The sequence below is a fragment of the Aquarana catesbeiana genome, linkage group LG05 (assembly GCF_042186555.1).
Source record: "Aquarana catesbeiana isolate 2022-GZ linkage group LG05, ASM4218655v1, whole genome shotgun sequence".
NCBI classification, from domain to species: domain Eukaryota; kingdom Metazoa; phylum Chordata; class Amphibia; order Anura; family Ranidae; genus Aquarana; species Aquarana catesbeiana.
In genome coordinates, this window is record NC_133328.1 from 306,623,884 (window position 1) to 306,637,895 (window position 14,012).

At 42.9% G+C, this 14,012-nt stretch overlaps 1 protein-coding gene across 2 annotated transcripts in view; it reads right to left on the bottom strand.

Annotated features, from left to right (window-relative positions):
- The window catches only part of GABBR2 (gamma-aminobutyric acid type B receptor subunit 2), a 982,804-nt gene that overhangs the window by 27,320 nt on the left and 941,472 nt on the right, over positions 1 to 14,012 (bottom strand). For both annotated transcript variants that reach the window (XM_073630834.1, XM_073630835.1), the window contains exon 16: positions 13,660 to 13,842. In XM_073630834.1, coding sequence (XP_073486935.1) covers positions 13,660 to 13,842 — 183 coding nt within the window. The remainder of the gene's footprint in view (positions 1 to 13,659; positions 13,843 to 14,012) is intronic.

Sequence of the window (14,012 nt, forward strand, 5' to 3'; positions counted from 1 at the left end):
GCATTTGTACATTTTAAAAGCCAATATAAAGGAATAGTATTGGTAAAAAAAAGGTCCTTGTGGATTTATTTAACCTTTTTTTTGTTAATCTTGCTTTAAGGGTGTGTGACAGGGGGCGTGTCCTATGCCTACATACATTTGTTTGTAGGTGTCCCTCATTCCCATCTCAAAATGTTGGGCGATATGATATGTGGGTATAAATGTGTGCATATATATATACACGCTCTGTGATGCACATGTGTGATGTAGATATGTGTGGTCAGATGGACAGTTTGGCAGCAGCTGCTTTTACACATTAAATAGATTATCAGGACTCATAGAATTGACAGGTTCTTTATTAATACTTTACTTTGTAATTGTAAGCAGTGATAAAATGCGGGTTGTCTAATTAACTTCTTCATGACAAGGGTAAAATTAATCTTAATACCTGAACACAGTTTTGCAGCTTTGGTATGCATTAGTAAAACTACATTTCAATGCAACTACTGTGTATCCTGGTGAAAATATCAATTTTTTTTAAATTTAGCTTTATATTTCTTGCTATCACCATAACCACAAACCACAAAAAAGAACAACCCTAAATAAATTCTCCTGCTCCTGACAATCTCAGCAATACCACATATGTGTATATTATTTGTTGTTTGTACCCGTAGTAGGGCCCCAAAACAATATTGCACATTTTGCTTTTTTATCCTACCTAAAACACACTGAAACTGACACTAACTGACACTGATCCTAAATTTTAAAATGTTTTTTTCTTAATCTTGCCTAAAATACACTGACTCTGACATTTGACCCTCGCATTTGACCCCAACCTTGACCCCAACCCTAATCCTGACATTGACTTAGATCAAACCCTAGCTAATTTTTTTAAAATTTTTATTATTATTATTTTTTACGCACACTTCTTTGTTTACATTTTTCTCTAGCAAGAAGAAAATTATATAATGTATCTTTTTCTCCATTCAAGGGGAGATAAAACACAGGAGGAGGCTGAACAGTGACCAATCAAAGACTATCACAGTGACTAAGTAATCATGAACTGAGCTGTCTGGTTCCCAAGTGCTAGTACGAGACCCAGGGCTCTTAGGCCCCATTCACACCTGAGCGTTTTGTAGCTTGAAGCCTGAAACTACAAAATGCTGGAGGGGAAAAAAATCAATTATTCTCGATGGAGATGGTTCACGTCTAAAGCCAGAAGCTCCAAAACGCCTAAAGCTCAAACAAGTTCTGGAACTTTTCTTGGGGCAGATTTGGGCGTTTTTATGCTTTTTACATTGGTGACCTTTTGACCTGTACAAAACTGCAGAAAAAACATGTCAAAATTGTGGCAAAACGCGGTAAAAAATGCGGCAAAAATCGCCTGAAAACACTACGCTCAGGTGTGAATGGGGCCTTAGTGAGCCCACCCTCCCAGCACAAACACAGGTAAGCATATATCTGATCACGATAAAGACCAACTTCCATGAGGCCACATATACACTATATTACCAAAAGTACTGGGACATCTGCCTTTACACGCACATGAACTTTAATGCCAGTCTTAGGGTTCAATATTGAGCCGACCCACCCTTTGCAGCTATAACAACTTCAACTCTTCTAGGAATGCTGTCTACAAGGTTTAGAAGTGTCTTTTGGAATGTTTGACCGTTCTTCCAGAACTGCATTTGTGAGGTCAGACACTGATATGGGCGAGAAGGCCTGGCTCACAGTCTCCGCTCTAATTCATCCCAAAGGTGTTCTATCGGGTTAAGGGCAGGACTCACCCCAAACTCGCTCATCCATGTCTTTATGGACTCTGTTTGTGCACTGGTGCACAGTCATGTTGGAACCAGAAGGGGCCATCCCAATCTGTTCCCACAAAGTTGGGAACATTAAATTGTCCAAAATGTCTTGGTATGCTGACGCCTTAAGAGTTCCCTTCACTGGAACTAGGGAGCCAAGCCCAACCCCTGAAAAACAACCCCGCACCATAATCCCACCTCCACCAAATGATTTGGATCAGTGCACAAAGCAAGGTTCATAAAGAGATGGATGAGCGAGTTTGGCTTCACTGGCTTGCACAGAGTCTTGACCTCAACCAGAACACAGAACACCTTTGGGATGAATTAGAGCAGAGATTGTGAGCTAGGCTTCTCGTCCACATCAGTGGCTGACCTCACAAATGCACTTCTGGAAGAATGGTTAAACATTCTCATAGACAAACTCCTAAACCTTGTGGACAGCCTTCCCAGAAGAGTTGAAGCTGTTATAACTGCAAAGGGTGGGCCAACTCAATACTGAACCCTATGGACTAAAACTGGGATGCCATTAAAGTTCATGTGCGTGTAAAACGGCTGTCGCCATACTTTTGGTAATATAGTGTATATGTGGCCTCATGTACATTTGGCAGGAAGGGATTAAACAAGAAATGTCATGGGCATTTCAAAAGTGGAATCCATTTTACAAACTACAAGGGTTAAAAAAAGCAGGTTGATTAATTAAAAGATGGTAGATAGACACGAGGAGTCTTAAATATTCATAGGGTACTTGTTTATGGTAAACCGCATTCAAAAGATAACATGTTTATCTATAAACAAGTGTGGTAAAGAATGACATTTTGCCTTAAATTGATTGCACAGAGAAGCTCCAATCCTCCTTTTCCGGAGTCCCCTGCCAGCGGTCTTGGCTCCTCTTCTTCTCCGAGTGCCCCCATAGCAAGTCCCTTGCTATAGGGGCACTCGTGCAGGCTCTATCCTGAGCCACACTGTGCGTGTCTATTGATACACACAGTGAGGCTCAGCCCCTGCATCTTCTCTCTGCTCACAGGATTTAAATGACAGCAGCAGGACCAATGGCTTCTGCTACTGCCGAACCTACTGTGAGAAGAGGGAGAGAAGAGCAGGCCTGCTGCAAATGGGCACAGCGCCTGATTGAGGCTGGGCTCAGGTACGTATTTCAGGCAGGTTTTTTACCTTTATGACCTTTATGTAGAGAATACATTAAGGTAAAATTTTTTTTTACCTTTACAACCACTTTAACCACGTGAAGACCAAGCCTTTTCTGGCATTTTTTGTTTACAAGTTTAAATCAGTATTTGTTGCTAGAAAATTACTTATAACTCCTAAACATTATATATTAAAATTGTTGCAATTTCTTATGTCACGCAGTATTTGTGCAGTGGTTTTTCAAACACAATTTTTTCTGAAAAATACATTTAAACGAATAAAAAAAAAAAAACACAATACGTATCCCAATTTTTTTGTATAATATGAAAGATGATGTTAAGCCAAGTCAATAGATACCTAACATGTCAAACTTTAAAATTGCACACACTCGTGGAATGGCGACAAACTACAGTATCTAAAAATCTCCATAGGTGATGCTTTAAACACCTTTACAGGTTACCTGTTTAGAGTTACAGAGGAGGTCTAGTGCTAGAATTATTGCTCTCACTCTTATGCCCTGTACACATGGTCGGATTTTCCGACGGAGAAAGTGCGATCGGATTGTGTTGTTGGAAATTCCGATCGTGTGTGGGCTCCATCGGACTTTTTCCGTCGGAATTTCCGACACACAAAGTTTGAGAGCTTGCTATAAAATTTTCCGACAACAAAATCCGGCGCACAAAGTGCCACGCATGATCAGATTAAATTAAGAGATGAAAGCTATTGGCTACTGCCCCATTTATAGTCCCGAAGTACGTGTTTTACGTCACCGGGTTCAGAACGATCAGATTTTCCGACGTCTTTGTGTGACCGTGTGTATGCAAGACAAGTTTGAGCCAACATCCGTCGGAAAAAAATCCATGGATTTTGTTGCCGGAATGTCCAATCAATGTCCGACCGTGTGTACAGGGCATAACATTTGTGGCGATACTTCACATGTGCATGCGTGACTTGCGCGCAAAGACACAAGGGATGAGGGTGCTTTAACTTTCTTTTTTCCTATTTCTTTTATGTTTTATTTTCACACTGACCCTTTATTTATTTTTTTATATCACTTTTATTCCTATTACAAGGAATGTAAACATCCCTTCTAATAGAAATAAGGATGACAGGTCCTCTTTATGGAGAGATCTTGATCTTTTGATATAAGCACTTAAGCACAAGTTTACCCACTTCCTGACCAGGCCATTTTTTTGCGATATGGCACTGCGTTACTTTAACTGACAATTGCACGTTCATGCGACGCTATACCCAAATAAAAATGTCCTTTTTTCCCACAAATAGAGCTTTCTTTTGGTGGTATTTGATCACCTCTCTAGTTTTTCTTTTTTGCGCTTTAAACAAAAAAAAGACTGAAAATTTTGAAAAAAAACCCCCAATATTTTTTACTTTCTGCTATTTAACCACTTCAGCCCTGGAAGAATTTACCCCCTTACTGACCAGAGCACTTTTTGTGATTCGGCACTGTGTCGTTTTAACTGTCAATTGCGCTGTCGTGCGACGTGGCTCTTAAGCAAAATTGACGTCCTTTTTTCCCCACAAATAGAGCTTTCTTTTGGTGGTATTTGATCACCTCTGTGGTTTTTATTTTTTGTGCTATAAACAAAAAAATAGCGACAATATTGAAAAAAACGCATTATTTTTTACTTTTTGCTATAATAAATATCCCCAAAAAATATTAAAAAAACATTTTTTTTCCTCAGTTTAGGCCGATACGTATTCTTCTACATATTTTTGGTAAAAAAAACTTGCAATAAGCGTTTATTGATTGGTTGGCTCAAAAGTTATATCGTCGATAAAATAGGGGATAGTTTCATGGCATTTTTATTGATAATTTTTTTTTTACTAGTAATGGTGGTGATCAGCGATTTTTATCATGACTGCGACATTATGGCGGACACATCGGACAATTTTGACACATTTCTGGGACCATTGGCATTAATGCGATCAATGCTAAAAAATTGCATTGATTAAAAATGTCACTGGCAGTGAAGGGGTTAACCACTAGGTGGCACTGTAGGGGTTAAGTGTGTCCTAGGGAGTGTTTCTAACAGTGGGGGGGAGGAGCTGTGTTACACTACACTGATCGCCGATCCCAATCACAGGGAGCAGAGATCAGTGACACGGTCTCTAGGCAGAACGGGGAAATGCTTGCTTACATTAGCATCTCCCCATTCTTCCTCACCGTGAGACGATCGCGGGTATCCTTGTGGACATCGGGTCCGAGGGACCCGCAATCGCAGTCACGGAGCTCCCAGTGGGTGCGCGTGTGCCCGCAAGCCGCCTCCTAAAGGGCAACGTACAGGTACGTTAATCTGCCTGTACATGCCCTTCTGTCGTTGGGTGGTCAGGAAGCGGTTAAAACACATCCAATAAAAATATGTAAAAAAACAAAGTTCTTCATCAATTTAGGCCAATATGTATTCTGATACATGTTTTTGGTAAAAAAAAAATCCCAATAAGCGTATATTGATTGGTTTACACAAAAATTATAGCATCTACAAACTCTGGGAAATTTTTATTAATTTATTTTTTGTACTAGTAATGGTGGTGGTCAGCGACTTATAGCAGGACTGCGATATTGCGGCGAACATATCAGACACCTAAATTACACTTTTTGGGGACCAGTGACACTAATACAGTGAGCAGTGCTAAAAATATGCACTGTCATTGTACTAATGACACTGGCTGAGAAGGGGTTAACACCTGGCATGATCAAAGGGTTAAATGTATGCCTAGGTTGTGCTTAGTCACTGTGGGGGAGGTGCTTTGACTAGGGGAAGGCAAAGATCAGTGTTCCTGCTTTGCAGAAACACAGGATCAATATCTTCCCTTCAGACAAAACAACAATCTCCCTTGTTTACATAAGTAGATTGTCCTTCTGCCTGTGTCCTGTGTAATCGGAGGGTGACAAATTTTAAATGGTTACCAGAATAGGTATAGAGAGGAAATCTTCCAATGGGGAAACTAGTTCTGGTGATCCTGGTGCCAATCAATGTTTCCCTCACTTTGGAAGGATTTGCTCTTACATCCAGTTTTGGCTATGGAGTAGGAAGTGAAGAGAAATCTCCCCAAAGGCAAACAGATGGGAAAAAACTCTAATGCCCCGTACACACGGTCGGATTTTCCGATGGAAAATGTCCGATCGGAGCGTGTTGTCGGAAATTCCGACCGTGTGTGGGCTCCATCGGACATTTTCCATCGGATTTTCCGACACACAAAGTTGGAGAGCAGGAGATAAAATTTTCCGACAACAAAATCCGTTGTCGGAAATTCCGATCGTGTGTACACAAATCCGACGGACAAAGTGCCACGCATGCTCAGAATAAATAAAGAGATGAAAACTATTGGCCACTGCCCCGTTTATAGTTCCGAAGTACGTGTTTTACGTCACCGCGTTTAGAACGATCGGATTTTCCGACAACTTTGTGTGACCATGTGTATGCAAGACAAGTTTGAGCCAACATCCGTCGGAAAAAATCCTAGGATTTTGTTGTCGGAATGTCCGAACAAAGTCCGACCGTGTGTACGGGGCATAACAGGGGTAATACCAATATCCAAAATAAAAAACGTTTTGCCTTTAGTTCTAATTTACCAGCAGCTGCTATTTTCCTCCACCCTTCACCCTCTTTACCTGCAACAATATGTGCCTCCATGCTGATATTTTATAATAGGGGAGTATCAATTCACTTCACCAATACTGATTGGCTGAAAAATACACTGGTGGAAGCAAGGTGGCACAAATCATGGTGGCAATGGTCATGAATTAACCACAAACATTGTCCCCAAACAAAGTGGCCCAGTTCCCTGAGAACTTGCATATTGTCGACTGGTTTGCTTATTCATACTTTTTACCACTGCAATCATTTACTCCTTTTTTCTTCCCCTAAAAATCTGCATAGCCGCTGTAGCTATTAGCCATTGTTCATAAAGAGGGTTATTTTCTCTGCCAACTGAATTGTCCTTTTCAGTGATAAATATGCCCCAAAGTAATGTTGTCTTACAAGGATCCCTCTCATATCTACCACATAAGATGTTGACTACATTCGTTTAAATCCAGCTTATCATTTTCCTAGCATCGTCATGTTAATTAAAGTGGTTGTAACGCTAAATGCTCCTGTTCCTTTAAAACATGATTTATAGCATACTGTTTGTGCCGCAGAATTTGTCCCATTGTATGATGTAAAATACCTTGTTGATCCTGCCTGTTCATCTTTCCCCCTGTGTGTGCTAACCATGGTAATCATGGCTGCTGATCCATGATAACATGGTCAGTTTACATGCCTCCTTCATCCCACTCTTTGCTGTGACTCTCTCCCTCTCCCCCTCCCTCCCCGTCTGTCAGCTCAGTAGTCTGCGTTAGAGCCAATCTCTTCTCCGCTTCCCCCCTCCTGAGGCTATTCCTGTAATGTATACAATAATGTATTAAAATCACTGGCATTCCCTCTGTTTTAGGCAGATAAACAGTACTGTGTTTCAATTAAAAAAAAAGATATTCCTAAATACCTTCTTGCACAGCTCGGCTGTGCGGTCACGTGGTCTCCCTCTGCTGGCCGGCTGATGTCAGAAGGGAATCTCAGCCCCTCTCGCTGCACTCCTTAGATCGGGGAAGGAGAGTGGAAGGGGATCACGTGACCGCACAATGGAGCTGTGGAAAAAGGTATTTAGGAATATAATCTTTAAAAAATTGATACACAGTGCTTTATATCTGCCTAAAACAGAGGGGATTCCTATGATTTCAACTAGTGACTTAACATCCTCTTTAAAGCCTAATGCACACAGGTGTATTAAAATACTTCTATCAACACTGGATTTTTCTGCCGTTTAAGGGAGTATAGCATTTAGAAGTATATGCACATAAACTCTTTTTTTTGGCTAGAATAATTTTATCCTGGCCACTGAAAATAATTCACACATGTGCGCTTACATACATTTTTTCCTGTATGTGATTGCAGGCTTGGGGATTTTTTTGTGCCCCTGAACACTGACTAAAATATGGACCTAAACACTACAATATGCTTGGACACATTGGCTGAAATAGACCTGCAATCAGAAGCATAAAAAATTGCATTTAAAAATGTTTTTTTTTTGCTCATGTGGATGAGGCCGTAGACTGCATATTAAAATACTCCCATAAATGCTGGCTCTTTCTGCCGTCAGCTGGCAGAAAAATCCAATGTAAAAATGTTAATTTTAGCACATATATAGATAGCTTTATGAGCATTTAGACACATATGGCAATATAAGCAAATAGGCACTAGAATGAATTTACGCACATACATATGCGTTTGTATGCATTTACATGTGTATTTGTGTAAATTATGCCAACACCCTCCTCTTTGAACATACACTATATTACCAAAAATATTGGGACGCCTGCCTTTACATGCACATGAATTTTAATGGCATCCCAGTCTTAGTCCACAGGGTTCAATATTGAGCTGGCCCACCCTTTCCAGCTTCAACTCTTCTGGGAAGGCTGTCCACAAGGTTTAGGAGTGTGGCTATGGGAATGTTTGACCATTCTTCCAGAAGTGCATTTGTGAGGTCAGGCGCCGATGTGGACAAGAAGGCCTGGCTCGCAGTCTCTGTTCTAATTCATTCTAAAGGTGTTCTATCGGATTGAGGTCAGGATTCTGTGCAGGCCAGTCAAGTTCCTCAACACCAAACTCGCTTATCCATGTCTTTATGGACCTTGCTACAGTAGGTGACCGCGATATTGTGTCAATCTCGCCTCATTTCTCGGCGAGATTTGACACCTGCGAGCCCCGTCGCAGGAGCCAGCGCCGAGATGGCTCACTCATCGGGAAAGGAAAACTTTGTTTTCCTCCCGCGATGAGTGACAGGCAGCGCTGACAGCTGTCTGGTATGAATCCTGAGGCGGGAACACCGCGCCAAATTTTAAATGAAAAAACCGGCGTGGGTTCCCCCCCAGAAGCATACCAGGCCCTTAGGTCTGGTATGGATTGCAAGGGGAACCCCCCTACGCCGAAAAATTGGCGTGGGGGTCCCCCCCAATCCATACCAGACCCTTATCCGAGCACGCAGCCCGGCCGGCCAGGAAAGGGGTGGGGGCGAGCGCCCCCCCCTCCTGAGCCGTACCAGGCCGCATGCCCTCAACAATGGGGGGGTGAGTGCCTTGGGGGAGGGGGCACCCTGCGGGGCCCCCCCACCCCAAAGCACCTTGTCCCCATGTTGATGAGGACAAGGGCCTCTTCCCGACAACCCTGGCCATTGGTTGTCGGGGTCTGCGGGCGGGGGGGCTTATCGGAATCCGGGAGCCCCCTTTAACCCCTTCCCGCCGACCGTACGCATATATGTGTACTCGGCTTTCCGGGGTTATACCGGGATGATGCCCGCAGCTGCAGGCATCATCCCGGTACCGTTGTTTACAGCGGGCGATCGGCTACCCATGTATAACAACCGATGTGGCTAAAAGCCGCTCGGCTGTTATACCGGAGGAGCGGGAGGGGACATCCCCCCCTCCCGCCGCCTCCCGCCGCTGTTACCGGGCCTCCCGTGCGATCGGGAGGCCCGGTGTCCGTTCGGTAGCCTTCGGCGGCTGGGGGCGGACTGGAACGAAGCTGCGAGCGGCTTCGTTCCAGCCTTCTTGTTGTAAACGCGGAAGCGACGTCATGACGTCACTTCCCGTTTACTCGGCTGCCAATGGCGCCGAATTTTAAAAAGTACACAGTATTCAGAATCGCCGTTTTCGGCGATCTGAATACTTTGAAGTGTAAAGGAGGGATCGGGGGTCTTTTAGACCCCCGATCCCTCCATAAAGAGTACCTGTCACCACATATTACTGTCACAAGGGATGTTTACATTGCTTGTGACAGCAATAAAAGTAAAAAAAAAAAAAAAATTTTTAATCACAATTTATAAAGTACAAAAATAAATAAAATAAATAAAAAAAAAAAAAAAATTTTAAAGTGCCCCTGTCCCCGCGAGCTCGCGCAGCGAAGAAAACGCATACGGAAGTCACGCCCGCATATGTAAACGGTGTTCAAACCACACATGTGAGGTATCGCCGCGATCGTCAGAGCGAGAGCAATAATTCTAGCCCTAGACCTCCTCTGTAGCCTAAACCTGGTAACCGTAAAAAATTTTTAAAGCGTTGCCTATGGAAATTCAAAGGTACCGTAGTTCGTCGCCATTCCACGAGTGCGTGCAATTATAAAGGGTGACATGTTTGGTATCTATTTACTCAGCGTAACATCATCTTTCACATTATACAAAAAAATTGGGGTAACTTTACTGTTTGGATTTTTTAAAATTCATGAAAGTGTCACTTTTCCAAAAATTTGCGTTTAAAACACCGCTGCACAAATACCGTGTGATAAAAAATATTGCAACAATCGCCATTTTATTCTCTAGATTCTCTGCTAAAAAAATATATATAATGTTTGGGGGTTCTAAGTAATTTTCTAGCAAAAAATACGGATTTTAACTTGTAAACACCAAATTTCAAAAATAGGCTTAGTCATGAAAGGGTTAATAAGGGGGCCCCCAGATCCCGGCCCCCCCACCCTGTGTGAATGAGTTTGGGGTACATGGTACCCCTACCCATTCACCTAGGGAAAAGTGTCAATATAAAAAAAAACACAGTACACAGGTTTTAAGAGTAATTTATTAGTCAGGCCACGCCCCCTTATGACGCCAGAGTCCCTGCGCATGCTGGGACCATGACGTCGTAAGGGGGCGGGGTCACCGCCTATATAAATGGCTCCGCAGCTCACACACAGCATTCGAGCCGGAGAGAGCGTCGTGTCAACATCGGGGAAGAGGAGAAGAAGAGACAGCGGCAGCAGACCGGGCCCCTCGCTGGCAATAGAGCTGGAAGAAGATAGCGGCGGGGCCCGGGAGAAGAGGCCGAACACCGGGAGAAGTCGGAAGGAGACCCCCCAAAGTCGGAAGAAGACCCCAGAGCTGACTAATAAATTACTCTTAAAACCTGTGTACTGTGTTTTTTTTTATATTGACACTTTTCCCTAGGTGAATGGGTAGGGGTACCATGTACCCCAAACTCATTCACACAGGGTGGGGGGCCGGGATCTGGGGGCCCCCTTATTAAAGAGGGCTCCCGGATTCCGATAAGCCCCCCCGCCCGCAGACCCCGACAACCAACGGCCAGGGTTGTCGGGAAGAGGCCCTTGTCCTCATCAACATGGGGACAAGGTGCTTTGGGGTGGGGGGGCCCCGCAGGGCGCCCCCTCCCCCAAGGCACCCACCCCCCCATGTTGAGGGCATGCGGCTTGGTATGGCTCAGGAGGGGGGGGGCGCTCGCCCCCACCCCTTTCCTGGCCGGCCGGGCTGCGTGCTCGGATAAGGGTCTGGTATGGATTGGGGGGGACCCCCACGCCAATTTTTCGGCGTAGGGGGGTTCCCCTTGCAATCCATACCAGACCTAAGGGCCTGGTATGCTCCTGGGGGGGAACCCACGCAGGTTTTTTCATTTAAAATTTGGCGCGGTGTTCCCGCCTCAGGATTCATACCAGACAGCTGACAGCGCTGCCTGTCACTCATCGCGGGAGGAAAACAAAGTTTTCCTTTCCCGATGAGTGAGCCAGCGCGATATGCACAGCACCCTGTCGCCGAGAACCAGCGCGATGGTATCGCGCTGGAAACACAATCTCGTGGTCAGGTACTGTATGTACACTGGTGCACAGTCATGTTGGAACAGGAAGGTGCCACCCCCCAAACTGTTCCCACAAAGTTGGGAACATGAAATCGTCCAAAATGTCTTGGTGTGATGACGCCTTAAGAGTTCCCTTCAGTGGAACGAAGGGGCCAAGCCCAGCCACTGAAAAACAACCCCACACCATAATCCTTCCTCCACCAAATAATTTAGACCAATGCACAAAGCAAGGTCCATAAAGACATAAGTGAGTGAATTTGGGGTGGAGGAAATGGCTTGCACAGAGCCCTGACCTCAACCCGATAGAACACCTTTGGAATTAATTAGAGAGGAGACTGTGAATAAGGCCTTCTAGTCCAACATCAGTGCCTGACCTCACAAATGCGCTTCTAAAAGAATGGTCAAACATTCCCATAGACACACTCAAACACACTAAACCTTGTAGACAGCATTCCCAGAAAAGTTGAAGCTGTTATAGCTGCAAAGGGTGGGCCCACTGAATGAACCCTATAGACTAAGACTGGTAACCTGTTAAAGTTCATGTGCGTGTAAAGGCAGTCATTCCAATACTTTTGGTAATATAGTGTAAGTTTGGGGCATTTTTACTCTTAATATGTGAATCTAAATGCTACAATGTGCATGGACACATTGGCTAATACAGAGCTGTTTTCAGAGGCATAAAAAAAGAAAATGGAAAATTCCTCAAAAAATCAGTACTTCTCTTCTGCATGTGTGCATGGGGCCTAAAAGTGAAAACACTCAATGCTGGTGACTTTTTTTTTTTTTTTCACAGCAAATGTTACTGATTCTCAGTAACATACATTAAAGACATTGTTGTTCATTCTTGTTAGACTCCACAGATCAACTGTAACATTTCTAATTATAAGAAGCTGACTACAATGGTAACATTAATTCCCAAGCTTTGTTAAAATGTGTTTACGCATTGTAAATTTTCTGAAGAACAAATTCATCAATGGCTCATGTTTTCTCCAAGCGAGTTAAAGAACGCTGGATGTTATGGTAGCCTATAGCGCACATTCATCAAACAGCAAGATATTTTAGACTGATTAATGAGCCCCACATAACACTTTATGATCCAGTGTTATTTTTTTTTCTTACTTACTGAATTCACCTTTCAGCCTTTTGATCCAGTCATCTAATTTTAACCCCTTAGAAGCCATTTTCTATACTTCAGTGAATTACTGACATTTTTGGACTGATGACGTGTTGATGTAATTAGTAAACCCCAAAAATATACTTAAAACATTCAAGCAAGTATTACAAATGCTTGTTTTGTATTAAAATACAAAAAAAGGAATGTTTTCATATAAGTTGGTTGGAAATAAAATATGGTTGATGTTCGAGCCTGTATGCTACTGTATCATATGGTCTTCACTGGAGCTATGAGTAATGATAGGAACAGTATCCTGGCGTCATGCAATCAAGGAAATGCCTGCTGATGCCACCACTGTTTTTCTCTGTCAGCATAAAGGCACAGCATAACATCCCCAGTAATATAGCTATATTTGGATTTATGTGAATATTTAGTTATATTTACCATATTTATACTGTAAATCTGTAACCATGGAAAAGACTGCAGAAAGTAACATTTTGGTTTTATAAAAAAAATGAAAGAGCTTGTGCCAGACATTTTTTTTCTGATCTTCCAATCACAAGCAAGCTGAAATCCTGTTTTTTAATTACCTACAGTAAATAGCAGCATGTTGGACCTTCTTACTTTCCAGACCATTTTTCAGTTTTCAATGCGTCATAGCTTGACTGACAGTTATTCTGTCATCTAACACTTTTTCTAAATTAATTTCTAAATTAAAGCTCACTGTTGGCTGATGTCACAGAGCTTGTCCAGGCTCTGGAAGGACCTCACCTTTAGGGTCTGGACCCACCAAAATGCCTGATGGGCAGCTGGCTCGGCCACTCAGTGCCCGTTGGTTTTGTATAAGTAAAACAATTGCTATTTAAAGATATATATAGGCAGAATGCAGACCCTCTCATCAGGATGAAGATCTACTGATAATGAACAGAAAGATTGGAACATCATAAATATCAGCGGCCTAAATAGCCTGTGGAAAATACCTCTGTGATTTTCATCCGTAAACGGTGATTCTCTGATTGAAGTCCTTCTAGTCTGGAAGTACTGGCTTGATTAACGCTGGTGACTGATGTTGATGTCTTTGAATCTTCTTTTTTTTGATTGTGCGTAAACTGAAACCTTCTGGTCTGAGTTGCTACATCAGGATTTGACCGTAAGATAAGTAACTGTGAAAATTAAACAATAATTTAGAACATTACTAACAGATAATGCTGAGGCACAATTCAATACATACAAGCCCTTGTTAAAAGGTAAGTGCTATATTATGCAAGCAATTTGGGTCAATTGCTGCAGCCTGCAGTGAGTGCATGGCTAGTGTTCTCGGTGGACAAAAGCA